Raw genomic sequence first — 27,807 nt, 5'->3', positions numbered from 1 at the left:
AGGAATCATCTATCTGGTTGCTGTCTGAGGGAGTGGGTTAGGGAACGGGAGTGAGCCAGGGCCTGAGAGGCCACTCAACAGAGAGGCCCTCTCTGCTGGTGTGGAGCCCCCGGAACCTGGGCCCTCCCCTCCTGGCCTGACTCTCCTCTCCTCCGGCTCAGAAAGGGTCCTAGCTGCCCTGGGCCAGGAGGGAGCCTGGACCCCAGTGATGGAGGATCAGCCGAAAAAGAACCAGGCTTCAGGCTCCACTACAGCCCAGCAGGAGGAGGGACTCGGGGTGCAGCTGGGGCCATGCCGAGAGGGCGGTCCTTCCCCCAGACCTACTCCTCGCACAGCCCCACACCCAGGGGCAGGCAGGACCTTGAACCGCGCACAAACCCTCACAGGTCCAGACCTGGAGGGAGGAGGAAAGGGTCCTGGCCCCCGCGTATTCTCCCTCCTCCAGCTCAGGAGGGGGCGGGGTCCACGTGCGCCAGGGCCGAAGCCCCCTCAAGGCCAGGCTCCAGAGGGCTGCGGGGTCCCAGGCAAGTGTGGACCGGGGCATGTGACTCGTGTGTGCTGTGCCCACAGGAGATGCTGCAGGATAAGGGCCTGTCGGAGAGCGAGGAGGCCTTCCGGGCCCCGGGAGCCGCGCTCGGCGAGGCCAGCGCCGCCAGCGCCGCCAACGCTGCCAACGCCCCGGAGCCGGCGCTGGCTGCGCCAGGCCTCAGCGGAGCCGCGCTCGCCAGCCCCCCGGGCCCCGGCGCCGACGTCGCCGTCACCACCGCCGCCCCCGCCGAGCAGGTAAGGGCCCGGCCGGCCGTCTCGCGAAGGTCGGGCGTCGATCTGTCTGCAGGGCCGCCAGCGTCTGTCCAACCCGCCTCAGTGGGGACAGGACTGCCGCGCTCCCCCGGGCAGGGCGCCTTCTCTGCCTTTCGTCCTTCCTCCACTTTGCGCTCTCGAGGCTGCTCTGGGACAGGCGACAGGGGGTACCCCGCAGTGCAGCGAGCCTGGGAAAAGGGTCCGGCGCCTCGACCTGGAGAGGACAAGAGGCGAAAGCCTTGGGACCAGGCGGGGAGAGTGGCCCCTGGCCGGTGGCTGCGGGAATCCGTCCAGCTCCGGGGGCCGAGGGGACGGACGTCACCGTGACCCTGTGCACGCCCTCTGCCTGTGCGGGTCTGCAGGCCGCGTCTGCGAGTGCGGCGCTGTCGGTCGGGGGCAGAGGTGCCCCTCCCAGGTCGGTGTGTCTGCCTGCAAGTCTGTGGCCGTGTTGGGTAGTGTTTATGTTTGTGTAGGAGTGTGTCGTTGACCCAGGCAAGGTCGGTGTGCGTGTCCTCTGTGGGCCCGTCTGTAGGTGCAGCGCCGAAGAAGGGAGACTCACTGATTACATTCACATTTTTAAAAACTCACCAATGGTACAGAACCATTTTGTGAAACGAAATCTGCCAGGACTCCGGGAGCCTGGGCTCCTAGCGGGGCTGGCAGTGTCCTGCTTGACCCCTTGGGCCTGTGTCCTCCTTTCTGAGCCCTGGGCCAGGCCGACACGAGTCCCTCCCTGCCCTCCCTAGACCATCGAGAACATCAAGGTGGGCCTGCACGAGAAGGAGCTCTGGAAGAAGTTCCACGAGGCGGGCACCGAGATGATCATCACCAAGGCCGGCAGGTCAGCGCTGGTTTTCCTTCGGGGCGGGTGACAGACGCGGGCAGTGGGGATCCCCAGGGGCAGCCCAGAGGACAACAACTCAGCCTCCTCCGCCATTCAGGCCTTAGCTCCTGGTCTGCCGGAGCTTCTGAACTGGCCGCGGGCAGCCGGTAGGGAGCTGCACGGCCCAGGCGGCGGCGGACCGGCGGGACCGGAGGCAGGGGCGGGGCAGTGTTATGCAAATGAAATGCAAATTCGGGTCGCCCCGCCGGAGGTCCCGGCTCCAGAACTTTTGGGCCCTGGGGGCGTGGGGGTGGGGGTGCAGCATTGTCCGCCTCCTTTTGGGGGACCTGCTCAGGGTTGCATTGACTGGGGACTCGAGATGCCCCTCCACAGATGGAAGAAGGGGACTGGACCATGTTTTCCTATTTCCCTAAATTTTGTGGGGTGGGGTGGTGGGGAGCGTGAACCCCAAGGCTCTCATCTCACGGGTGCCGCTCTGCCGTTGCCGGTCCCCTTTAGCCAAGGAGAAGGCACCCTTCGGCTGTGTGTGTGTGTGTGTGTATGTGTGTGTGTGTTGTTCGGGGAGCAGTCCTCGGGTGGCTGCCAGAGAGTAATGATTTATAAAGTGGAAACATCTTTAAAATGCGCTGGTGTCTGTGGGAGAGACCCGGGAGGAGAGGGAGAGAGGAGGAAGCCGCGGACCCGGGCAGGATGGAGACATTCGCTGGGGTGGCGCGGCCCGGGTGGGGCTGGAACCGCGAGGGGGGCGGTTATCAGGTGAAGGGGGCTTGCTGCAGACCGAACCTGGAGAAAGTTCAGTTCTGGAGTCCCTTCCCTCTACTCTGCCTCCTCCACCAACTCACACTCGATTTCGGTCTCCGGGGTACAGTTTAGGTGTGAAAATGTCCCTCTGCCTGGCCGTGGGCCCCTAGCTGAGTTTTCTGAGGAATAAGACGGTGAAGCATCAGGCGCCAGGAATGGGGAGTCCGACTTGGGGCTTCCGGTTCTGCCCACCTCCTTCCATCTGTGCAACCCTCCGGCCAGGTATTTCAGCGTCTCTGCTCTCTCCTCATCTCCATCTGTAAAATAAGAGGTCTTTGTACAGTTGCCTGTAAAGCCCTAGCACAGCTCCTGGCACATGTAAGCACACAGTAAATGCTAGCGAATTCCGTTCATCACAATTAGAGAAATGTCCGGCATTTACTCAGCGTTTTTCTTCTCCTTTTTAGAGAACTTCCGCCGAGCTGCTTAGGGAATGATGCGTCAAAGGACATAAAAAGCTGGTGGTTTGCTGTACACAGAGTAGGGGTGCTGGGTCCTCCCAGTCTGCGCACTGACAAGCCTTGCAAATTTTCTTTTGTTTTGTTGGGGATGGGGGTCTGGGCACTTGTCTGCCCTCTTGCCTAAGTCAGGGAGGTGCTATGGCCATCCAGGGCTTCTATCAGGGAAGGAACAAGATGTCAGGGCTTGCGTTTGCTGCACTTGGGAATGGGAGGGAAGATATATTGGGGGATGTGGTGAGGGGAGTGCCTCATGGAGCACTCACTGAGGACAGTGGGGGCCAGGTGTCATGAGCCCTGCCTTATCCTAGCTGTGTGCACTTGGGGTAGTCCCCAAATTTCCTGTGGCTCAGAGGTATTCGTTCAAACAGGATGGCGACTGTAGACCTACCTGCCGTTCTTTCTTTTTCAGTTACTCTGAGATTCAAACCAGGGATATTGTGAGCAGTGCTTGGTAAATTGCTAAGTGGATTATAGGTGTGAATGGGAGAGGTGGTTATTGTTACTGCTGGGATATAGGGAAGGAAAGAAGAGAAAGATCCAGAACTTCCATTTTTAGGCTGCAGAAATAACCTTGTCTCTTGAAAATGAATGGCCGGCATGCTCTTTGGGCATGCCTGGCCCATGCCTTTTTAAACAAAAGGCATTTGTGATTCTCCTCAGTGGGGTTTCCTGCACCTGCATGAGGCCTCCTCCCTCCCTCTCCCAACACACACACACACATCCCACATTTCCAGAGGTGACTGGCTTCAGGCAGATATTTGTGCCTGATCCTAATGGAGGCTTAGAGATGGACCTCAGGGAATGATGATAATAATTTTTAAATGGCCGTGATGATGTTGGCCAATTAAGGATCCATCGCAGTCTTTCATTTCTCTGGCAGAAAGTTTTCCTTGCACCAGCCTAGTGCTTAGGAAAGTCACTAGCCTCATCCCCTGCCAGCACGGTTCTCACAGAACCTCCTGCCTAGCTGCCCACTGACTTCAGAGACCACTTTCACCGCTCCGACCCCTGTGTCCGCCTTCTCCCCCCCCCCGCCTCCAGCCCACAGCAGCCTTGAAAGGCAGCTTGCTTTGCTCAGGCTCCTGGCTCCTCCGTGTCCTGTCTGGTGCCTCTCCTTCTTTTCTTCTTTGTGCTCTGTACCATCGGCCTTCCTGGGACATTTCTGTTTCTCGATGTTTCTCCTGAACCTTGTGTCATAGAGTCCTAGACTGCCTGAGCTGGAGAACCAAGAGAATATAAACCCGACCCCTGAGAAGGGGAGGCATTTGGCGCTTGCCCATAGCAGCAGGGTTAGGCAGTTACCAGGTTCTACGCAAGCCAAGAAGTGATGCCCCACCCCCCGAACGAAACCCCAACTTTGAGAAATCCCCTTGATTGCTTGTTTATGGGGGCCTGCTCAAGGTGGAGTTCTTGTGCTGCCCTAGAGACCCTGGCTGGTTAGGGGCACAACTGCTCTCTGGCTGAAGGAGGGGAGCTGGAGGAAAGGAGCCCGAATGTTCTCAAGCCAGTGTGAGTCCTAAGTTATGCCTTAAGCCCGTGAAGAGCTGACGGCCAAAGGGAAACAGGGTCTCCTTCATCGGACAGTGACTTTAAGTTCTCTGACAATGCGAGAGGGTGAATAACATGCCAACCACAGTTCAAGACAGCCGATTTCTGAATGCTCAGGAAGCCCTGAAGTCGAGTGTCAAATGGGGCCAGAGTGTTCTCTAAGCCTCTCAGAAGGCTGCACCCAGAGAGTTTATGCCCTTAACTGCAGAGAGCAGGGCCCTCTCTGCCACCTCACATCTCTGCCAAGCTTGATCCATGTGAGAAACTGCCTTTTCTCCCAAACACAGATAAAAGTGAGCTCCACAAAATTTAAATAAAAACCTCCCCAATATGAAAATTTCCTAACCGTCTGACTGCTCCGCTCCTAGGTCATGGTTTTGCCACCAGATAAATCTCCACTATCAGCCTTCATAGCCTGTTGAGTTCAATGTTGCTTGTGTTAGTGACAGTGAATTTGTGTTTGAAAAATGAACTACTGATGAGAACTCCTGTTGAACCTGTATTGTTTGTTATTCTGAGGCAAGGATTTGGCCCGGCTTAATCCGGGGCTTCAAAGCCAATTGCCCTCGCTCTGTATACAGAGCGTCAGAGCCCAGTGGCGTGGGTGATAAGAGAAGTAAGGGTTGAAGACACTGGGAAAGTGGGCTGGGGAGAGAGTGCTTTGATCTCTTTCTAAAGTATTTTCTGAAAGCAAAAGTCTATCAGAAGGAAGTGTCTTCAAAAAAAAAAAAAAAAATCTCAGAGAACCAACTGGTCTTCCAAAACAGCATCCATTCCACACACCCTCTTTCCTGCCCCCATCTTAGGGAAAATATTTCTGAAAAATGCTTTGAGAGAAGTAGAAAACTCTGTGCATGTGTGTGTGAGTATGTGAATGTGTGTGTGTGTGTTAAGTGGAAATAAATTACATTGCTCTGTCCATTGCTCTCAGAAATCATTTGGCTACAAAAGCTTTGGTCTCAGTATTAAATGGCACCCCCTACCTCCCACCCCCAAACTCAGCCTTAGTTGCTGGGCCCCAACCTGTTCCCAAAACACCCAGAATTATTCTTAAAGACCCTCAGACACTAGGGATAGAAAATAGATGGGGTTTTCTGTGGACCCCCTACCCTTTTTCTAAAGCCCTTTCCTTTCAAACTCTGGCCTCTGTGTGTGTGTGTACACATCTTTATGATATATACACACATATATAATTTTTAATGTCAATTTTATTGAAGTGGAACATTCCTGCAGAAACAAGTCTTAATTGTACAGCCCTATGGACTTCTACAAACTGAACACACCAGTGTTACCACCACCCGGATAAAGAAGCAGAACATTGCTGACCCCCAGCATCCCTTGTCTGCCCGCCCAGTCATCACTTCTCCCCACCTCAAAAGCCTTCTCCAGGCTTCTCACCCCTTGGATCTGATTTTGCAACTCCATTTTCAGGGAAGCGCACATAGCTGCTCCTGGGATTCCTGAGCAGCTGGGACTGCAGTGGACTTGGAGTTTGAGGTCCCCACTGATTGGAGAGAATCTGTCCAATCCCCCAGGTCCTCCCTTCCCTGCTACCCCAGCTCCTTGCAGGATTGGTGGAGAGGGAACAGGTCAGCACCTTGAATTTTGCCCCCTCCTTGGGCCCAGGCCCTGGCATCCCACAGCTCTCTGAGCCCAGATGAAGCTTGTTGGCCCCTCTCTCAGCATCGTTCGTATTTACTGGTTTGTTGCCAAAATCCAAGTGCCCCAGACCCTTGCCCCGCGCCCTGAAAGCCTCCAACACCAAGAAACGTCCAAGGAAGCTTGTTTTAGCAGTTCATTCTAAAACCATTTCCTAGTATGGTAGATAAGGCTTCAGGCCCGCACCCTTCCAGAGCCTGTTTCGTGATCAGAGGAGAAACCCCCAGGCTTTCATCTCCTCCCGGCCTGGCAGGACAGGCTGCTTGTTTATCCCCTGGCGGAGCGGTTTCCGCGAGATCCCCCAGAGTGCCCCGAGGGGGCGGGGACCCAGAGCCGGGAGAGGGGGCCCCCCCGGCCTCAGAGAGGAGGCCCGCGGTGCACGTGCAAGGGGTGCGGAGGGGCGCAGGGAGCAGGCAGGACAGAAGGCTCACGAGCCCGCCTCTGGGTGGCTATGGGTGCTGGGCACAAGTAAGACAGCGCTTCCCTGCCAGCCGGGTGCCAGGGCTGAGCGCCACACGGGCTGCACAGAGTCACGTCTCCCCTCCCTGTCCCTCTGAGGGGTTCACTTCCCCCCAAAGGGGTTGGTTTTCGGGTATCTTTTTTCTATCCTAAATCACAGAAGCAGTTCAGACGGTTTCATTTATGGTTTCATCTGTTGCAACAGAGAGGACCTGTAGAGTGGAGGGCAAGCCCAGGGCAAGTCGCGGCTCCCAGGCTTTCCTGGCCTCTGTGGCCTGCGTCCTGCCCTCCTGGGGCACACTCCAACGCCAGGCCTCTGGGCTCCAAGCTCAGCCCCTCTGGAATGGAAGGGCAGATGCCATCAGCTGGGGCAGGAGGCTGGTGGGCTGGCGTGCCTCACCTTCTTCCTTCGCCTTTCACGCACAGAGGGCCTTTATCCTTCTGGAGCCCCTTAGGTGGGGAGATGAGGGGGCCCAGGGTCCCCAGTGCCTGCGTCCTCCATGGTCCAGAAACAGCCACCACACCGGATCCTCAGAGAGATGAAGATACCTGTTTCCACGAAGTCAGGGGTGCTCACTGAGCCTGGGCCTGCTCATCCTGGAGCAAAGGACCTTTGAATCCACCCTGAGACCACCTACCTCATCCTCCCTTCTGAGGGCTCCTGCCCTCAGAAGCGGGGAAAGGGAGGCAGAGGCTAGGAGACACCTTCCTGCCCTGCCCCAACTCCCTCAGAACCTCTTGAAGGCTGTTATCAGCTGGGAACCTGGTCCACACCCAGCTTCCAAGAGAGGCCAAATCACAGGACAGCGGCCCCAGGCCTTGAGCGGCTAAGCACAAGCTCCTCGCCTGCCTCCTAAAAAGTACCAGTCGTGTCAGCCTGGCCTCCTGAGCTGCTGAGATGAACTGCAGTAGGGAGGGACTTCCCTGGCGGTCCAGCCGTGAAGACTTCACCTTCCGATGGGGAAGGTATGGGTTTGATCCCTAGTTGAGGAGCTGGGATCCCACATGCCTTGGGGCCAAAAAACCACAACGTGAAACAGAAACAATATTGTAACAAATTCAATAAAGACATCAAGAAAATCTTTTTTAAAATGTGGTAGGGAGTAGAAGGGGGAAAAATAGGATCTAGTACCCTGCTGCCCCCGCCACCAACCTAGATTATAAAGACTGTGGCAGTGGCAGCCAGCTGTCTTATCTGCCCCCTTTGTGGTCACCAGCCCGGGGGGTGGGGGTGTGGGGGGAAGCCGGGTCTGTCCTCTGTTGTTGCCACCTGGAGTGACTGCAGGAGAAACAGGCCAAGTACAGGGTCCTGACTCCGGGAGAGCCCCAAGTCATTCTGTGGCTGTTTCTGTAGCCGTTGCAAAATGGTAGCCTGCAGGGGACGGGATTCTTGGCCTTCCCCTAAGGATGGGGGGAGCTGAGGCAAGTGCCACCTCCCTCCCTCCCCTCCAGTCTCAGGCTCACAAGGCGAGGCTGGGACAGGAACGAGGCGGTGCAGGCTCCAGCTGCGCCCCCAGGGTTGGGCAAGGGGCTGGTAAGCAGGAGGCAGGGTTGGGTCCTCTCGCTCCTCCCATTCCTGGAGAGGGGGTGGGGTGGACATTCAAAAATGCTTTCAGTTGACATCTGAGACAAATTCTTCCACACAGTTTATAAGTCCCTAGACTTGCAGCGAGAACTTCCCTCCTCCCTCCAGGCACGCACACATGCACGCATGCGCATTCCTCTGGGTCCGCAAACTCATGTGCTCGGGCACACACACAGGGTCACGCGGCTCCTGCACCCCTGGCCCCTGGCAAGGCTCTCAAGGGCCTGTCCTTCAACCAGGGAGGGTGCAGAGGCCAGGGCACGCTCCGCCTCAGGGTCCTGGGCTTGCTGTAGGGTCTGTGGGGTTGGGGGCAGGCCTTGATCCCTTCTGGAAGCCCTGCCCGGTCGAGGTAAGCTGGTTCCATGTTGACGCAATGGGAGACTCAGGTCATCTGTTTGTGAGGCGCTTAGGACAGCTACTCTCGAGGGTCCCTGTGCTGTCTCTTGGCTTCGTGAGAGCCAGCGGTCCCCTGTTGGCTTTCCCAGAGTGGACTGCATGGGCACTCTATCGGCTCTGGGGATCTGGGTCCCAGTTGTCTTGGTTTGTCCTGCTGGATTTGATCCTGCCTCTCTCGGAGGCATCTTTGTAAAAGGTCAGCTAGGAAACGGTGCGAGGGTCTGATGAGGACCGTGAGGAAGTTCCCCTCTGGGGAAGTCCAGGGTCAGGGACCTGGTGACCGGGGGGATAGCCCACAGGTATGTGTACATGTTGTTGTAGGTGTGGGTGCGCTGAGTGGTCCCAGGTAGTGTCCCTCTCCAAAATGTCCCCTGAGCCTCGGGGTCCTGGGCAGTTTCAGCATGGGCTGCAGGAACTGGAAGACTTTCTTTTTAATGAGTCTTTTTTCATGGAGGTCGGTCATACCTCCTGCAGAGGAAGGAGAGCAGTCAGGGTCAGTGGTAAGAGCTAAAAGTGGATTCGTTCAATCCACCCAGCAACCTGTGAGATGGGTGTATTGATAACGTCCCCCCTTTGGAGTGGAGAAGGAAATGGCAACCCACTCCAGTATTCTTGCCTGGAGAACTCCATGGATGAAGGAGCCTGATGGGCTATAAGCCATAGGGTCACAAAGAGTCAGACACGACTGAGCGATGAACACTTTCACTTTCTTTCACCAGAGATAGGGAAACCAAGGTGTAAAAACATCCAAGCCAGTTGCCTAAGGCATCGTGGTTTGTCAGTGGTGGGGCCAGGCTGTGGACCACGGCAGGGTGGTTCTAGAAATCCATGCTCTTCTCCTCAAGGTTCCTGCACTGACCTTCCCTGAGACCCAGTTAGCGTGCACAGGCCCAGACAAGGCATTCACAGGGATAAACACCTCTTTGCCACACACATCCAGAGACCCCGCAGCACTCTCCTGCAAGTTGGTTTGAGGCTGGGGGTTTGTTTCCATAGAGACATGGCCCAGAGGTGGCATCTCATGGACCATAGAGGAAGCTGCCAGGGATTCCCAGGTCTTCTGCTCTGGTCCCCTGGAGTGACCCTCTGGAACTTCTATTGTGTATGGATGACAGACAGGAGGGAGATAAAGGCAGCCTGGCTGGTGCTAAAGTCCTGAGCAGGGCCTCTGTGCTTCAGCTGCTCACAGCCACAGGCTGACAACTGCAGGGGCTCAGAGGAGTGGCTTGTGCAGCCCTTTCCTTGTAGGGGAGGTGGGAGGGGCTGGCCAGAGAGGGAAGTGATTTACACAAGGTCAGGAAGCTCCAACTGGTGCCGAGAGATCTCGATCTCGCCTGCGCTGTGCCGTCCCTCCGGTGCTCTGTCCCCGCCCCTGCCTCACCCCTTGGCTTCCCCCAGGAGGATGTTCCCCAGCTACAAGGTAAAGGTCACGGGCATGAACCCCAAGACCAAGTACATCCTGCTGATCGACATCGTCCCGGCGGATGACCACCGCTACAAGTTCTGTGACAACAAATGGTAAGAACTCGGGACCCTCACGTCACCCGCCTTCCCACTCATGCACACCCGTCCCCTGCCTGCCGTGTGGTCTGGGGACTTACCAGTTAGTCCCACTGACTGGCCAGATCCGCAGCTCAGGCACCAGGCTTGCCGAAGCCACAGGGTCGTCTGCACACCTGCTGCAGATGGGGTGGGGGCTGGAGTGAAAACGAGCCACAGTGTTTGGGTGTCTGATGGATCTCAAGGGTCTGCGCTCTCCCCATGGCTGTGGACACCCAAGGGTGGGTGACTGGGCTGTGGGGTGACGTGTGAGCCCCAGCGCTGGGTGGGTCTAGGCTCTGACAGGGCTGTGCTGGAGGTGGGGGTACAGCAGAAATTTTCCTTGGGGGCCTTGACAGTCCACGCTTAGATCCTGGGCTGTGACTCTCTCTTCTGTCTCTCCACCCGCTTGCTCCTGCTTTTTTTTATTTCTTGTGTTGTTTTTTTTTAAGTAATTTTTATTGGAGTGCAGCTGCTTTAAAATGTTGTGTTAGTTTCCACTGTGGAGGAAACTGAGCCAGCCAGACATACACATCCATCCCCTCCCTTTGGACTTCCTTCCCATTCAGGTCTCCAGAGCACAGTAGAGTTCCCTGGGCCACGCAGTATGTTCTCATTCATTATCAGTGTTACGTATAGCATCAGTAGGGTATAGGTGTCACCCCCAATCTCCCAGTTCCTCCCACCCCCACCCACCCCAGGACCCTCCCTCTTAAGCTGCATGTCCACCATCCAGGGAGAGCAGGCAGGTTAAAGGCCGAACCCAAACTGGGACCCAGTAAATGAAGGCAGTTTTTCCTGGGCCATCCTGTTCATGTTCCCCGTCTGCCCCCCGGAGTCTAGGACAGCTCCTGAGGAGAGAGTGGGAGGGATGAATGACTCCACAGCCCAGCACGTGAGCACAGCTGTGTGGGGTAGTCAGGTCGCAGAACCTGAGCCCAGGAGGCCAGGTTCGGTGGCCGGGTCCTGCCAGGAGCTCGGTTCTGTTCTCTCTCTGGGATGGTTTAGCACTCAAGGCAGATTCTCCCTGAGCGGACAGCTACCAGTTCACTTCTCACCATTGTTTTGGGGGCAAGCAGTCTGAAAATCGTTTCTGTCGTCTGAGAAGCTACCTCCAAATAATGTTATTTCTAACATGTAAAAAGTGTCAATACAACCCAGACATGGAAGTGCCTAAATCTCCCCATTACACACTTGTGATTAGCCCCACTCCTTCAAATAAACCATCCCATTTCTCTACAGTTTCCCTCTTTCTCTACTGCAGTGAGATACGGGAGGTTCAGGACAGCTATCCCTCCCAGCACCCTCTCCTCTGCGCCACCCCCCCTACCCTTTTACCCCCAAAGCCCTAATGGACGGTGCAGTAAGCTCCAGCAGTGATGTGGTTCTCAGGCCTCCGGAGATTTGCTCTTGTGGGATGGGAGACAGGAAATCTGGGCTCCCCAAGACCGTAGGGCGATCACCAACTGCGGCTTCTCCACACTCTGTTGGCAGGATGGTGGCAGGGAAGGCTGAGCCTGCCATGCCTGGACGGCTGTACGTGCACCCGGATTCTCCTGCCACAGGGGCCCACTGGATGCGGCAGCTGGTCTCCTTCCAGAAGCTGAAGCTGACAAACAACCACTTGGACCCCTTCGGGCATGTAAGCAGGGGGCTGCCTGGCCTCGAGTGTGGGTGCTGGGGCAGGGAGGTGGGGCGCTTAGAGGTGCTCATCTGGAGAATCCATTCTCGGGACCCAGTCCCAGGCGGGTTTATGGGCCAGAGCACAGGGTCTGAGTTCCACAGTAAGCATCCTTCCCCTGGCACTTACTGGCTGGGTAACTTGGGGCAAGTTTCTTAGCCTTTTTGCACCTTAGTTTCCTTGTCAGAACATGGGGATGCCCAGGTGAAAATTAAATGAGATTATGCAGAAGGCATGTGGCGCCCAGGAGGCTCTGAGTGAATGTCGACTATGATGGTTTCCCTTTACCGTTGTAACGAATCTGCCTGCAATGTGGGAGACGTGGGTTCAATCCCTGGGTCAGGAAGATCCCCTGGAGAAGGGGATAGCCACCCAGTCCAGGATTCTTGCCTGGACAATCCCACAGAGTAGCCTGGTGGGCTACAGCCCATGGGGTTGCAAAGAGTCGGACACACGACTGAGCAAGTAACACTTGATGACGACAACGACATGGATGGACCCCCATCTCACAAATCTCAGCTTCGGTTTCCCCAGATCTGGCCTTGCTGGGGCCTAAGACCAGGAGACTGTCTTGAGAAAGAGTCACCCATGAGCTCAGAAGCCTTATCCCTGGCGTCCGCCTGGCCCCGCAGCCGCCCGCCCTGGAAAGGCAGGCCTTGCACTGGCTCCTGTGTCAGCCCCTTCCTGGCCTTGCCTGGGGCCTGGCTCTCACAGGAGCAACTCTGAAACCCTAGGGATGCTGCTGCTGCTGCCCCGTCCAGGCTGCTGAAGCTCATTCTTTCCCCAGTCTGGCCCTGGCAGGCCCACAAAAAGCTCTTTATGTGGAAATTTTTAGCTCATACGCGTGGCAAACAGAAGCCTGGGGACCCAGTATTATCTGCCAGGGAGCAAGCCTCGCCCCTCTAGGTTACGCATGGTTACCCTGGAGACACAGGGTGGGGTGTTGATGGAGTGGGTGCCGTTGGCTCCTGGATGTGGTTGCCCCGGCTGCACGCTCATAACATCTGTGTGGGGGGGTGGTTGGGGAAAGCAAGGGTGGGGGGCATGCAGGCACATGCCTCTTTTACACCTCAGTTCTGTTTCTGGGGAGCTGTGTGCAAATCAGCACTCTGTGAATCATAGCTCCTTATGGAGAATGCCAGCGATGCGTCCTTTCTGGTTGATGGGTGTGTAATTGGCAAGCAGCTCTTGGTTATAATTTTCTCAGAGTCTGTTCAGTTCTCTTCCAAGTCATCGGTGATCGATAAACCAACAATTAGGAGAATGCTTAGTTAATATGATCAACTCCTGACTTGTCTGTTTGGCAAGCAGCATGGGGTTTTCCCACACAGGGAGATGCTGTTGGGTGTGTGACAGAGACACCCAGGTGGGCCCCGGGACATGTGCCCCTGCAGCCTTCCACAGGGGCGACAACAGGCTGCCCTCCAAGGGGAAGGGTCAGCCAAGCCCCCACCTCTCAGATCACAGGGTCTTTCATGACTGAGGGCCAGAGAGACTGCCATTCTGGCCAAGACTGCTCGTGGTCAGCTCCTCTCTGGCCTCCTCTGCTTGGCCAAGCTTTGGGATCAACCTTGAAAGATTAGTGAGGGCCTCCATGGTGGGAGCCATATCTCTGCCCACAACTGCACACACACACACACACACACACACACACACACACACTCCAGGGACCGACCACTGGGGTGGACAGAGCTGGGCGGGAGCTGGATCCTTGGGTAAGAGACCAGAAATACCCAGGGATCAAAGCTCTGGTGAGAATTTTAGCCACGCAGGTCGCTCTCGTGGTTCCCAGCTGCAGGAATTTCTCTGAGGACCCTTCCACCTCCCTGGACCCCTGCAGAGAGGGCCAGGGGAGGGAGTCAGGTGGTTGAAAAGTGGGGCTGTTTTGGAAGCAGGAGGGTGTGACCCGACTTTCGTTGCCCAGCAGCAGGTTTCTCACCCTGGCTTGCTGCTTTGGTGGCTCCTCTGGGGTCCCGAAAGGGTTTGCAGTGGTCTTGAGCAGCCAGTGGGGCTGGCTTGTGGGGCTGGCTTGTTGGGCTTGTGATGTTGGGCGTGCCCCTGGCTACACTCGCCACACCAGCCTGGGGCCCTCCTCTCCTCAGCTGGGGGGCTATTCCCCGTACTAACTCAGCTTCCTCCCCGGAGGGTTGGGGTGTAGAGTATCTTCCTTCTCCCCATCCCCACGTTTTCCCAACAAGTGCAGTCTGTTGGTTACTGCACCATCTGTGGGGTTGGCGGGGCTCACGGAGACAAAGTGCTTGTCTCAGGAGCCGGGAGTAACAGAGCACAGATGGACCCCTGCCTTCTGAGGCCTAGGCCTGTGCTCCTTTGGCTTCTCCCCCCATCTTTCGGTACCCAGGGCTCCAGCTGTCAGATCTTCAGCAATCTAGAGCATCACTGGAGAGGGCGCAGCATCTGACTCTGCAGGGAAGGGCTGTGGAGGATGAGCTAACTTCCTAGACATATCAAGGCAAAGTGGCCCATTTGAGCCTTGGCTTTCTGCCCCTTGGTCTGTGCCAACTGGAGCAGTGAGCTCTCCAAGTCGCCCTTCCTGGCTTCTCGGTACAGAAAGCTGGGAAAAACCCATTTGTACTGTGAACCTGCCCTTGACAAGTCCTCCCACACAGCTCACCTCCACACTTTGCCATTTTTCCTAAAAGCTTCCACACCTCAGGGAACTTTCTCCAGCCAGGTGGACGGTGGACTCCCCACTCAGGATTTCAGAGACATCAGCAGCTGTCTCCCACGTGCCACCCAGCCACCCAGGAGAAGGGTCCAGGTTCCAGGAGCCCCGCAGGCCACGTGTTCAGAAAAGATAGAATTGGCTTCTGATTAGAAAACTCCTGTGGGTTTTTGCTGTGAGTCCAGGAAAGCCCTCTGTTCTTGAGGGGTAGAGTCAGGGTGTGACCGTTAGGTTCTGGGCATAAGCAGGCAGCAGGGGCAGAAACAGTCGGGAGCCTGGGACCCGGCTGCTCCAAGTCAGCTTCACAGCTGTGGCTCTGCTGGCTAAGAGGACAGCTGCCAACCTCCCCTCCTGCTCACTGCCCCCTGTCCCCAGCAGGGTCCTGTGCCAGGTGACCACGGGATGGGAAGAGAAGCTGCTCCGGGCAGTTGAGGAGAGCCTTACTAGGCTGGGGCCTGCGTCCTGCAGTGGGACATGGAGATGGCTGGCACCTGGGTCTTGCTTTTCTCCTAATCTGGAGGCAGGGAGGGGATGGCTGCATGGTGTGTGTGTGTGTGTGTGTGTGTGTATGTATGTGGCAGGGAGGGGATGGCTGCGTGGTGGGGGTGTGTGTGTGTGTGTGTGTGTGGCAGGGAGGGGATGACTGTGTGGTGTGTGTGTGGGTGTGTGTGTGTGTGTGTGTGTGTGTGTGGCAGGGAGGGGATGACTGCGTGGTGGGTGTGTGTGTTTGTGTAGGGAGATGGCCATCTTTACCACCTCCTGTGTCTTGCTTTTTCTCCTAATCTGGAGGCAGGGAGGGGATGGCTGCGTGGTGTGTGTGTGTGTGTGTGTGTGTGTGTGTGTGTGTGTGTGTGTGTGTAGGGAGATGGCCATCTTTACCACCTCCTGTGTCTTGCTTTTTCTCCTAATCTGGAGGCAGGGAGGGGATGGCTGCGTGGTGGGGGTGTGTGTGTGTGTGTGTGTGTGTGTGTGTGTGTGTGTGGCAGGGAGGGGATGGCTGCGTGGTGTGTGTGTGTGTGTGTGTGTGTGTGTGTGTGTGTGTGTGTGGCAGGGAGGGGATGACTGCGTGGTGGGTGTGTGTGTGTGTGCAGGGAGATGGCCATCTTTACCACCTCCTATGTCTCTGGACTCCCATGTTGCTGAGGAGAAAGGTTAGCTTATGATTCTGAGCCTTGCAGAGGCTGAGTTAGCCCCAGACTGCGGATGTGGGCTCCCCGGGCCACAGAATGGCACAGGCACCGTCCCCTCAGTGTGCTTCCTCCACCAGCCACGGGCCTCTTAGCCTAGTCAGTTACTCCTGAGCCTTGGGATCCAAGCTCAAATGCCACGGCTTCAGGGAGACAGTTCGGGATCCCCATTATATGCTCTCAGTGCACCACACACTTTTCCATTTGAGTACTTGCCACAGTTATAATTTTATACTTGTTTGTCAAATTTGTTTTTAAATAGGAAATACATTCATATGATTGAAAAATGAATCAGTGAACAAACGAAAAAGGTCTGCAGTGAGACATCTCCCTCCACTGGTTTCCCATCCACCTAGTTTCTTCCAGCTCTGGCCACAAGGAACCAGTGTTACTAATTTCTTTTCTGTGTTTCTTTTTGCATATGCAGGCAGAATACCGTCTCAGATCCCTTCTTTTTGACACAGAAGGTACCATGTTGTAAACACTTTGCACCTTGCTTTGTAAACTCAGTGTCTCGGAGATCATTTCATTCACGTAGAGCTGCGTCATTCCTTTTACAGAGCTGCATAGAGTTTCATCCAATGATTGTTCCATTGTGTAGCCAGTCCTTATGGAGGGAATTAGAGGTTTCCCTATCTTTGCTCTTTCGATTAACCTTGTACATATGTCGCTTTATACCTCTGCCAAGTATTCTTTGTGATAAAGTGCCTGTTTGAGGGATATATGGATTTGCAATTTGTCACCCTGTCCTGCATTGGTGTCACAGTGACGTGTCTTCCCACCATCGCTGTGGCCTCACGAACATGGTGGGAGAGAAATTTTTGGATCTTTTCCAGTCTTGTGGCTGAAACACAGATACCAGTTTTAGCTTCAGTTTCTATTTCCTTTATTATGAGTAAGCATAAGCATCTTACTTTTGTGAGATCTCCTCTTTTGTGAACTCCTGCCCTTATCCTTTTCTCATTCTTAGATTACTTTTTAAAAAGTCACCTGTCCATTCTAGAAGCTTTTATAAGCTAGAAAGATTTAGCTCCCATCTGTGAAATTGAGTTGCTTATATGTTTTCCCAGTTTGTCACTTGTCTTATTGGTCTTGCCTAGAGTGGTAATCCTACACAGACGTTTTTGATTGACTGTGTCGGTCTTTTCTCTATGGGTTCTGGATTTTGAGTAATTGAAAAGCCCCTATCCATTCCTTACTTATAAGGGATTTTTCTTGTGTTTTCTTATAGTATTTTATGGATTTATTATTACATTTAAACCATTGGCCCTTTTTCAATTTATTCTGGCATTAGATACCAAGTGTGAATCCAACTTTTTTTTTTTTTCTAGAGAGCTATCCAGTGGTCCCAACACCAATAACTGACTAGCCCTCTCCCCTCTCTGGTTTAGGACACTCTCTGGTTCTGTACAGTAAATCCCCTCCTGAATCTGTGTCTGTTCCTACGCCAGTGTTTTAACCGTTGAGACATCATAATAGGTTTTAGTGTCTGGCAGACTCGGTCCTCCCCCATTGCTCTTCTTTTTTCAGAGTTTTCTTGGCTGGTCTTGTCTTTTTTTTTTTTTTTTTTATGAGCTTTAGAATAAGCTTGTAGTGTTGAGAAAAAAACTTACTTGTATTTTTGTTAGAATCACTTTAAGTTATAAATTTCCCAGGGGGTCATTGGTCATGATGCCTTTCTCTTCACTGAAGTCTGCCTTTTGTCTTTCAAAAGTGTACTCAAGTGTTTTCTTCGCAAGGCCCTTCACATTTCCTGTCATCACGTTTGTTACTATCATCAATGTGGTCTCTCGTCTGTCACTTTTTCTCACCACTGATCTTTGCTTGATTTTGGATTACCATGTGGGTTTCCCACTAGACGGTAAACCAGGAGTGTTTTTTTGTTTTTGTTTTTTACCACCATCGTGTCCTGCTGCGGGACAGTGTGAGTGGCAGTGAGTAGGAGTGAGTGTTACTTCTCTCAGTAACCTGCCGAAGCGGGGTTTACTTAGCGAAGGCACTTCCTCTGCTGGGAGCTGATGTCCCCGCAAAGCATATGCCAGGGGCACCCAGAACTACCGATCTCTTTATTTTCCTCCCACATTTGCTGAGCCCTGACGATGTGCCAAGCCTTGCTGGGTGCTTTGGGACACAGACTCCCCACCCAGCTCTAGACCGGCCCACCCTCCCCGGCCAGGTACAGGTGCAGGTATGAGCTGAGGCTCAGAGATCAGTGCTGATGCTGGCTCTGCCCCCATCACTGTCTGAGGCTGGGCAGACACCGGCACCCTCTTGAGCCTCAGCTCCTTGTCTGTTACAGTGGGGCGAATACTAACACCTGTTAATACTTTGGGGCTTCCCTGGTGGCTCAGTGGCAAAGATTCTGCCTGTTAATTTGGGAGGTGAAAGTTCGATCCCTGGGTGGGGAAGATCCCCTGGAGAAGGAAATGGCAGCCCACTCCAGTTGGTGGGCCACAGTCCATGGGACATAACTTAACAAATGAACAACAACAACAACAATTAATACTTTACAAGGATGTTGTAAAGCTTAACTGTGTGCTGTGTAGACAGTCTTCAGCACAGGGCCTGGCACAGAGGCTGTGCTCTGTCCACACTGGCTGGCAGAGAAGGCACCACGCCCGCTCCCCTGGGTGTGAGTACTCAGGCCTGCCCGGCCCAGGCCTCTTGAGTCGGCTGATGGGCCGTCCAACTCAGTCCTGGTTTGGGTCTTCTCTGAGCCAATCTTTGGGCCTTTGTGGTCTCAGTGTTTTCTTCTTCTTTTTAAAACTTTTCTGAGCTGCAGATCCTGTCTCTGTCCCAAAGAGGTGGGGTGGGAGAGGGTGAGAAGGATGATGGAGAAGGTCATCTCAGAAAGTACAAATGTGAGGCAGGAAGCAATCTGGTTTTAATATTTGACAGGCAGACGTTAGCCCCACTTGTTGTGTGCCTAGCATCCAGATACCTTGCGCGTGCGAGGGGCGACGGGGCCTGGTGGATCCTCGTCTCCCGCCATGTTTAGTTGAAACCTTGTCATTAATGACCGAGCCTGTGGTTGAGAGCAGTTCATGCTCTCTCCAGGGCCATCTGGAGTCTTCTCCAGATCCAGTCTCCCACCAGCTGTGTGTCCTTGGGCACGTCTCGTTCCCACTACTCACCTCCTGTTCCTCATCTGTACGATGAGGAGGTGGCACTGGAGTGATCGCTATGTCCTGCCCTTCCATGCCCTAATGTTCTGTGATTCCAGCGCAGATGAATCTGGGCCTCGTTAAGCCAAGCACACCATGGTGATCTCTCGAGGAGATGGCTGTTTGGCGCTATCACAATTGTTAAAATAGAACAGGCTTCTGAATTGTAGCCAGAACATAATGAATCCCATTTCTGTAGAACAGCGATGATGACGGGACCAGCCGTGTAGCGGGGTTTGTTGACGTGGCTGGCCCATTTGGCCGCATGTCCTCTGCTAGAAATATAAATGTGAGGCTCTGGCAAAATAGTTTAGTGTGGCGCCCGAGGAACTTCCGAGGAAAGCCAGGTGTGAGTCACCGAGCTGGTTTCCCGTTCTCCTAGGCGGTCAGGGCTGATGCTCCAGCTTGAGTCTGCATTAGTTCAGTGGCTGGAACTTTCTTCCACACACCTGCCCAGGTTCCAGACTGGCAGAGTCAGGAAGGGTGTTTGGGACCAGGTAGTCGAAAGCCTCACTGTACAGATGGGGACCGCGATGACTGGAGGCCGAGCGCTTGCCCAGGACTGGCAGCTCATGGGCAGAGATCTGCAGACACTTCTGGGCCCCCCTTGACTTCCCTGTGGCTGGAGTCGGGCTCCCCTCGGGGCCCCCACCTTCCTTTGCGAGTCTGGCAGTGGCTCTCTCCCCCAGATTTCTCTGCCTGCCTGTCTGGTTCACTCTCCTAGGAGGTGTGTTTGGCAGTCTCTCCACCCTTGTCATTAAGGACCATGGCTGATGCATGGGCTAAGGAGTTTGGCCTTTATCCCAAGGGCAAGAGGGAACCATCAAAGGTGGCATTAGGAATAGAAGTGAAGTGGCATGTGAAGTGAAGTGAAGTGTTCGTCTCTCCGTCGTGTCCAGCTCTTTGCAACCCCATGCTCCTCTGTCATGAGATTCTCCAGGCAAGAATACTAGAGTGGGTGGCCATTCCCTTCTCCAAGGGATCTTCCCAACCCAGGGATCGAACCCAGGTCTCCTGCATTGCCGGCAGGTTCTTTACTGTCTGAACCATCAGGGAAGCCCGGAAGCCAAGCATTGAGCCTTAAATATGGCAGGAATGGTGGTTGGTGGTGGTGGTGGGAAAATGGGAGGAAGAGGGAGAAATACAAAGGGCCTTGCCTTCAAGCAAGGTGCAGTCTTCCTGGATGACCCAGAAGGTTCTAAGCAAGCGAGTGACCTGATCTTTGTTTTACAGGTGGAGTCACAGGGCTTGGTCACTGACCAGACTCGGAGGTGGGGGACAGTGAGGGGCCAGGGGGCCTGACGATGCCCAGAGCTCTGACTGCTTAGGTGGCAGAGGCGCAGGGTGGCTGTGGTCTGTCCCAAGCGGTCCTTAGGGATGGCACAGCCTCACTGCTTGGGGACTACAGCGCCTGCTCTGGGTTCTGTCTGCCTCCTGTCCGTGTTCTCCCCTTGGGCCCCCCTCACCCCCACCCCACACCCAGGGGGGCTGGAGCATGTAAGTGATCACAGAAGGACTGTCTGTGCACGTGTTCATTCAGTGCTTCTGCCTGAAACATGCCTTAGAGTTTATCCTGTGGGCAAAGAAAGATGAGGGAGGAGGGGACAGAGAGTTTGTGGTTATGGCCCTGGATTTCCTCTTCCCCTAACCTGGTCTTGCACTCACTCGCTCCTGCTTTGGAGGAGCCCTTTCTCTTGAGGAGTTACAATTTAGCTGGAGGGACAAGAAGGGACGAGAAGCCCCTGGAAGCAGCACCATAGCTCAGTAGACCGTACTGGGGAAAGGAAGCTTCAGAATTGGGAGTTTAGAGCAGGCCTCAGGTAATCTGGGACAATTTCCTGGAAGAGTTGGGCCTAGAAGATGAGGGAGAAGGGGGGCAAAAAGATCAAGACAGCAGAGAGAACTACAGGTGCGGAGGTGCGAAGGCAGGAATCCGGCCCCTAGGTCACCTCCCAGGCACTCAGCTGCTGGGTCTTCTGAGACCTTGGCACCACGCAGGGTGACAGAGGAACCTCTGGGGACTGGGCAGTGTGTCCCTAGCCACTCTCCCCAGTGCCCCTCCCTGGGCTCCTGGAATGGACAGTCCAAGGAGGCCTCCCTGGCTTCAGCCTCATTCTGAGTGTTTCACCTGGCAGGCCCCGCGTTGGGCAGTGGGTTCCCCAGCTGCAGATGGGATCTGGGGCTCGGGGGGGGGGGGGGCTCTGTATTTGTCCCAGGAGGCTCTGGAGGTTTGTCACTCTCCACTGAGAGTAGAGCAGGGGAGGGGCCAGTGCAGAAGGTGGAAGAGTTCCTGCTGGAGCTGCCCAGCGAGACCTGGAGGCCAGGGCAGGGCAGAGCCCGCAGCCTGGGTGCCATACCACCCACTCCTTCAGCTGAGCTTCTCCTTGAGCCGCCTTCCTTCCCAGGGGGTGAGGAGCCCGAGCCCCGCCAGAGGAAACCCGGCTCTGAACCCTCGCTTGGCACTCTGTCACTCAGGGGTTAAATCTCCCACTAAGCTTCAGCCCAGGCCAGGTCCCTGGGAACCTGGCGGGTGGTGGGGAGTGGGGGAGCCAGCCCAAGAGGAGGGCACTTCCCGGTGGAGAGAAAGGAGCTCCGCCAGGGACCAGCCTCCTCCAGCCAGGAAGGGAGCGGAAGGGTTAACAAAAACCAGCGCGGTGCTGATAAAATGCCCCAAATGCCTGTCCTACCTCCAGTGGGGAGGGTGTCTGGCAAATGTCAACGATAAAAAATACATTTTAATGGCATATGATGCTGCCGCTACCGTGGGGCATGGCCGAAGGAAGAGGCTTTGGGGCCGCAACTACCGTGTGCTGGTCTCAGGGCTCCGGGCTGAGTGTCCCGGACACTCGGCCTTTCTCCCCAGGCACCCGAAGGGCTGGGGGGTGCCCGGGGCCTCCGGTCTTCTTCCGGCCTTGGTACTGTGAACTTCAGCCCACGATGGCGCTCCCCCCGCCCCTGCCCAGGCTGTGGGCTGCCTGGGGCGGGTCTGAAGGCTGAAGGCTGGGTGCATCAGGGTCTGCAAGCCCTCTGCGGATGAAGGGATGGGCGCCTGCCCAGACCGGACGGATCAGAGTTCATCTTCCTCGGCCTCCCCCTCCCCCGTCCTGCAGACCCTGGGCTTTCGCTGCTGACAGTCGTGAGAGGAGGGCCCAAGCACCCACCACAGGGCAGGTCCCACATATGTGGGGAGGGGTGAGCCGGGGAAGAGGCAGCCCACAGGGCTGAAGGCCGGGGCTCAGAGAAACCCAGGGCCTTGCCTGAGATCACACATCAGTCAGTGGCACCTGGACTTTTGCCTGCAACTCAGTTCCACCTACTAACACTGTGTCGAGTCATTGGGGGCCTTTAAACGGTTCCGTCCCCCATTACTACAGCGAAGGGGCTGTTACCTGGTAGGCCCTGGGACCAGGCATTGGTGCTGAAGCAGACAGGCCAACGGGTGCCCCTGAGGTTGAGTTTGGGGCCCAGGGGCCTGGTTCTTCACCCTGCAAGGGAGGTTTTTGGACCCTTCTGGGCTCAGCCCCCTGTGGTCAAACCCTGGAGACTTGGGTGTTCAGGAGAAGGAAATCCAGCCCCAGGCCGGCTGGACAAGGCTGAAGGCCCTGGCACTGACTCAATACCCTTCTCTTCCAGATCATCCTCAACTCCATGCACAAGTACCAGCCACGGCTGCACATCGTGAAGGCTGACGAGAACAATGCTTTTGGCTCCAAAAACACGGCCTTCTGCACCCACGTGTTCCCAGAGACTTCCTTCATTTCTGTGACCTCCTACCAGAATCACAAGGTACAGCCCCCCACCGCCCCCAGCGCGGACACATTTCTGGGCCACCAGGGAGGCAGGCAGTGAAGCCCCGGTGCAAGACGGGCAGGGCAGTCGCTTCAGGAACCCACTCAGTCCTACAGAGCCGTGAGAATGGAAGACGTGCAGGCGAAGGAGACGAGGCTCCTGATCCCCAGCACAGGGTAGCTGTCTGTGGTCCATGCCCGGGACGACAGAGGTGGCAACTAGGAACACCGGGAGCGTGGAGCTTGCCTTGTGGCTTCACTGTGGGGCCCTTTTGTTCTGCAGTCTTCTCCCTGGTAGGATTCCGGGCCTGCAGAGAGTAGGGGAAGAGGGAGGGAGAGGAGCCCTTGGGCACTGCCAGTGGTGGGGGAGCAGGTGACTGAGCCATTCGGAAGCCCTTCCCCAGCACACGCCTGGCATGTCCTGGCCCACCTCCCGCCCCAACCCGACCACCCCAGACTGTCTTCTGATCCCCTAACGGGCTAGCCTATTTCCTCCCTGTCTGTGCCCAAGCTGCCCTTCCCTGAAGGCTTCTAGACCTGTGTTGGGACTGGTCGGATGTGGGGGAAAGATTTTAGGCAGAAGAGGGACAAGACTGTCCCTCTTGTGTCAGATTGTGTCAGACTGGCATTTAGGACAGGCAGGCAGAACCTGACGTGGCAGTTGTGCGGGATGGGGTGATGTGGGTGGGAAGCGGTTACAGGCCCCAGGAGAGAGTGGCGAGGGGCTGAATTCAGGAGCGCAGGACATAGAATGGGGGTCTGCCGCTAGGAGAACTGGTAAGGGCTGCAGCGAGCACTTCAAGGCCGGGGAGGCTCCTGCAAGATGCCACTTCCCCAGATGCTGCCTGGGGTTCTGAATGTGCCTGTGGTTGGGGGTGGGCAGGGCCGGTCCAGGCCTCTCCCCCCATGACTCCTCTGTGTCTCCTCTCCTGACAGATCACACAGCTGAAAATTGAGAACAACCCTTTCGCCAAGGGATTTCGGGGCAGTGACGACAGTGACCTGCGTGTGGCCCGGCTGCAGAGGTGGGGGCTGCCCTGGCCAGGGGGCCTGGGGCGGGTGGACGGGGTTCAAGCACGTGAATGCGAGAACCCTCAGAGTATCTCCCCTCCCTTCCTGTCTCTGGCTGACTGTCTTTCCCTCGCCTCCAGCAAAGAATACCCCGTGATCTCCAAAAGCATCGTGAGGCAGAGGCTCGTCTCCACCCAGCTGTCGTCCAAGCCTGACGTCAGCCCCCTGCACGGGGCTCACCAGGCGCTCCAGCACTACCAGTACGAGAACGGGGCTCACATGCAGTTTGCCACGGCCGAGCCCCAGGACCTTCCCCTCAACACCTTCCCAGCCCAGAGGGACTCCAGCCTCTTCTACCACTGCCTGAAAAGACGAGGTAGCTCACTCCTGGTCTGGATGCCCCGGAGGGTCGGGATGGGGGTGATGCCCTCCCCACAAACACTCCCCACTGCACACGTGAGCATGTGGCCGTGCATGGGTGTGTGTGCGCATACACACTCTCTGTTATACGCACCCACACACACCCACACACACACACACACAGGTTGCTGTGGCCTGGGAGAGCGAGCCTACAGCGTTGGGGACCATGGTCAGGCTCAGTGCTTCTTGATTTGCACGCAGACAGCTTGTGGCCGGGGTGTCCCCTAGACAAGGATTTTAGGCAGAAGAGGGACAGAGTCAGACTGGCATCGAGGACAGGCATGTGGAGCCTGCTGCGACAGTCGTGTGGGACGGGGTGACGAGGAGGGGGTGACGTGGACAGAGGCTGCTACAGGCATCGGGGAGAGAGTGATGAGGGCAGAAGTGAGCACACAGCAGGCAGGGGAGCAGAAGACAGGATCGGAGGGTCTGCCGCAAGCGGTCCCCAGTTCCAGCTGTCCCTTGGCAGCCGCTGCTTTGAGCACCTCCTTGGGGTGTGCAGAGGGCGCAGAGTGAGCCAGGCGCTGCCTCTGGGCATGGGGGAGGCGGAAGCGTCCCAGTCCAGAGTTTGTCATTTGTAGAAGCGACCTCCACCCTGACCCTGGGAGTCCTGGCCGAGCACAGATTCCCCACCCTATCCCGTCAGATCTCCAGAGGCTTCTTGAGAGTGGATGGGGGCTGTTGGGGGATGTAGACTGGGGGCCAGGAAGACAGGCCACGGACCTGTCCATGCTGGCTTCTTTGTGAGGAAGAGGAGTTCGAGCCGACCAGAACATCTGTGCCCTGGTACGAGGATTCAAGTTTGTCTTCTATAAAATGCAAATGATTAGTATTACCATGTCAGAAGTCCTCACAGGGCCACTGAAATTCTCCTGGGAATAGGTTTGGGGACTTTGCTTGCCGCACAGAATGTTCTCTCAGCCCAGCTCCTAGGGACCACCCTGGAAGACCCCTGAGTAGCCACTGCGCCAATCCTATTAGAATTAGAGACCTAAGACAAGGGCCGGCAAACTGTGGCCTTTGGACCAAATCTGGCCTGCAGTCCATTTTTGTTCAATCTGTGAGTCATATGAAATGGTTTTTACATTTCTAAATAGTTGAAAAAAAATCAAAAGAAGACTCTTTCGTGATATATGAACATTCTATGAAATTCAAATTTTGGTATCTATAAATAAAATCTTGTTGGAACACAGCCATACACATTTATTTACCTATTGTCTATGGCCGATTTCCTGTTGAGAATCCCTAGGGAAGATAGAAGGACGGAGGCCAAGACAAGTAACTGGACAAGTGTTCTTAAATTTGTAGAGTGGGCTGCTGCCCAAGTGCTCAGGCCTGGGTTATCCTTGGGTCCCAGGGGTGGATGAGCTCGTCCGGAATCAAGCCTTCGTGCTTGAGGATGTTGAAAGATACACATCCATGGTCTGGGGCACTTAATGTCATCTTTCCCCCTAACAGAGTATATTAGCTTCGCCTTAGAAGTGCAAGTCACCTTTTACTTATTAACAGCTCCATTTCTTAATTGTGTAAACCCTGTTATGTTGGAATCTGCGTAATGACAATCTGATGGGACTTCTTTGAACATACATAAGGTTTACTTCCTCTTATGAGAGCAACAGGAACACGCCTGTGAGTAGCTTTGGCTTGCTGAGGCCTTCCTGGGAGCGGAGGATGGAGGCAGAAGCACTGTGGCTTAATTTTCTGGCTAATTCAGACAGATTGTAGCCTCTGGGCCTGGCGTGGCCTGGCAGTCGCTTGCACTTTCCTTGGCCAGGGTGGGCCTGGCCTAAGAATGCCAGTGCACATTAAAGCCTCTTACCGTCCCCAAGAGTCAGGGCGGCAAGGGATCAAAGGCATACGCCGCCTGGCTAAACACATCACTCAGTGTCCAGTGATGCGTTGTCCCCCAGTGGCCTTTGAGTGCAGTCCATGATCTGACCACTTCTGGGCTACTGCCACCTTATAAAAGCTGTCGCTGATTAAAATGGTCTGGGAGTGCCGTCGCAGTGTGGGGCACCCCCCCTCCCACCAATGACAAGGATAGGCTGTCCTGGCATCCAGCGGGGGCGGGGTGGTGGTGGTGGGGCAGTGGTGTTCTGGGCCCTGGGCTGGCAGACCTGGCTCTTCCTGAGGTTTCTTTGTCTTCCAGCAGACAGTGCCCGCCACCTGGACTTACCCTGTAAGCGATCTTATCTGGAAGCACCCTCGGCGGTGGGGGAGGACCATTATTTCCGTTCTCCCCCGCCCTACGACCAGCAGATGCTGAGCCCCTCCTACTGCAGCGAAGTGACCCCACGAGAGGCCTGCATGTACTCAGGGTCGGGGCCCGAGATCGCGGGGGTGTCCGGGGTGGACGACTTGCCCCCGCCCCCTCTAAGCTGTAACATGTGGACGTCCGTGTCCCCCTACACGAGCTACAGCGTTCAGACCATGGAGACTGTGCCTTACCAGTCCTTCCCCACGCACTTCACCGCCACCACGATGATGCCCCGGCTGCCCACCATCTCCGCCCAGGGCTCCCAGCCGCCGGGCAACGCCCACTTCAGCGTCTACAATCAACTCTCCCAGTCTCAGGTCCGAGAGCGGGGCCCCAGCGCCTCCTTCCCCAGAGATCGCGGCCTCCCGGGCGCCGTGTGCGAGCGGAAGCCGCCCTCGCCACACCTGAACGCGGCCAACGAGTTCCTCTACTCGCAGAGCTTCTCCTTGTCCCGGGAAGCCTCCTTACAGTACCATTCAGGCATGGGGACCGTGGAGAACTGGACTGACGGATGACTCCCAGGTCCCCTCCGCAGCCCCTGGACCGTGTTAACCCAGTCTTAACCTCTGAGGGTTGGCCTGCCCCCTCACCAAGAAACCCAGCAAGGTATTTCGAAGGGTGGGGTGCAGTGCGCGACCTGCGCTCCTGTATTTGGAGAGCACCTGTCTTCTGACATACAACTGAGGCCCCGACAAAGCAAAAAGAAAAAAAAAAAAGAAAAAATACACACTTAACGAAGAAGAGATTTTTGGCTGCAGGATTTGGATCCAGTCTTTTCTGACATCTCTTGACATGCCCTTGGGTGGGAAGGAAGTGGAGTGTTTATGTGAGTCACTTAGAGGTTTTTATAATTTTCGATTAACTCAGGGGCCAGGTGGTGAAGTCTCTCTGGCAGGGCAAGTCGAGAGTAGGGGGTTGGGGGAGGAGGATTCTCCTGGCTGGGGAGGTGGGGCTGTCTGCCCATCTTGCAGAGTCCTGGCTCTTGCGAAAGGCGCTGAGCATCTTGTTCAGGGAGGAGGAGGCCCACTCCTTCAGCTTCCGGAGAGTCTGCGAGACTACCTGAGAGGTGGGCTCAGCTAAGCCTCCAAGCCCGCTCAGAGAGGAGGGCTGACTGCTCGGTTAGTGGCCCGGAAATTGATCCCTGGAGCTCTGAGGTCTGAGGGACCATTTTTAGAGAGAGAATCATGGGCTAAGCACCAGTTGACAGGTATTAAAACCCTGTTTTTTTCCAAGAAGTGTGAAAACGCAACCAATAACATCTCTGGCATCATTCAGGTTTTCTTATAAAGGACAGAGCCCGTCCACCTTGGTCCCCAGCATATAACCCTCACTCTGATGCGCCAGACTCTCTTCTCAGGCGTCGTCTGCAGCCTACAATTGGCTGTTAGGAAGCGCACTTGACCTGGCGGTGTCCCCAGGAGACCGCGCTGCTCAGCACCTCCAGAGCCTGTTCTGCTCCCAGAAAACCCTCGCCTCTGGCGCCTGGAGCCCAACAGAAATAAAAATGAGAGTTGAGAAAGCAT

At 55.7% G+C, this 27,807-nt stretch overlaps 1 protein-coding gene across 2 annotated transcripts; it reads left to right on the top strand.

Moving 5' to 3' along the window:
- On the top strand, positions 536 to 27,807 carry TBX4 (T-box 4). Of its 2 annotated transcripts, none has more exons than XM_018064035.1 (8): positions 536 to 783; positions 1,548 to 1,642; positions 9,953 to 10,072; positions 11,588 to 11,735; positions 22,442 to 22,594; positions 23,533 to 23,621; positions 23,748 to 23,983; positions 26,180 to 27,807. In XM_018064035.1, the coding sequence occupies exons 1-8, from the start codon at positions 574 to 576 to the stop codon at positions 26,797 to 26,799; spliced, it is 1,671 nt and encodes a 556-aa protein (XP_017919524.1). In that variant the 5' UTR covers positions 536 to 573; the 3' UTR covers positions 26,800 to 27,807. The 2 variants fall into 2 exon arrangements, with proteins under 2 accessions (XP_017919524.1, XP_017919523.1); XM_018064034.1 differs by having other exon boundaries at positions 574 to 783; positions 26,177 to 27,807.

Source organism: Capra hircus, chromosome 19 (assembly GCF_001704415.2).
Source record: "Capra hircus breed San Clemente chromosome 19, ASM170441v1, whole genome shotgun sequence".
NCBI lineage: Eukaryota > Metazoa > Chordata > Mammalia > Artiodactyla > Bovidae > Capra > Capra hircus.
Note: the sequence above shows the minus strand (reverse complement) of the source record. Positions and strands in the feature narration are given on the sequence as shown.

Coding starts and splice junctions, on each gene's coding strand:
- TBX4 (XM_018064034.1), top strand. CDS start 574: ATGCTGCAGGATAAGGGCCTGTCGGAGAGCGAGGAGGCCTTCCGGGCC. Junction 10,073..11,587: donor AAGTTCTGTGACAACAAATG/GTAAGAACTCGG, acceptor CTCTGTTGGCAG/GATGGTGGCAGGGAAGGCTG. Junction 23,622..23,747: donor CGTGTGGCCCGGCTGCAGAG/GTGGGGGCTGCC, acceptor CCTCGCCTCCAG/CAAAGAATACCCCGTGATCT.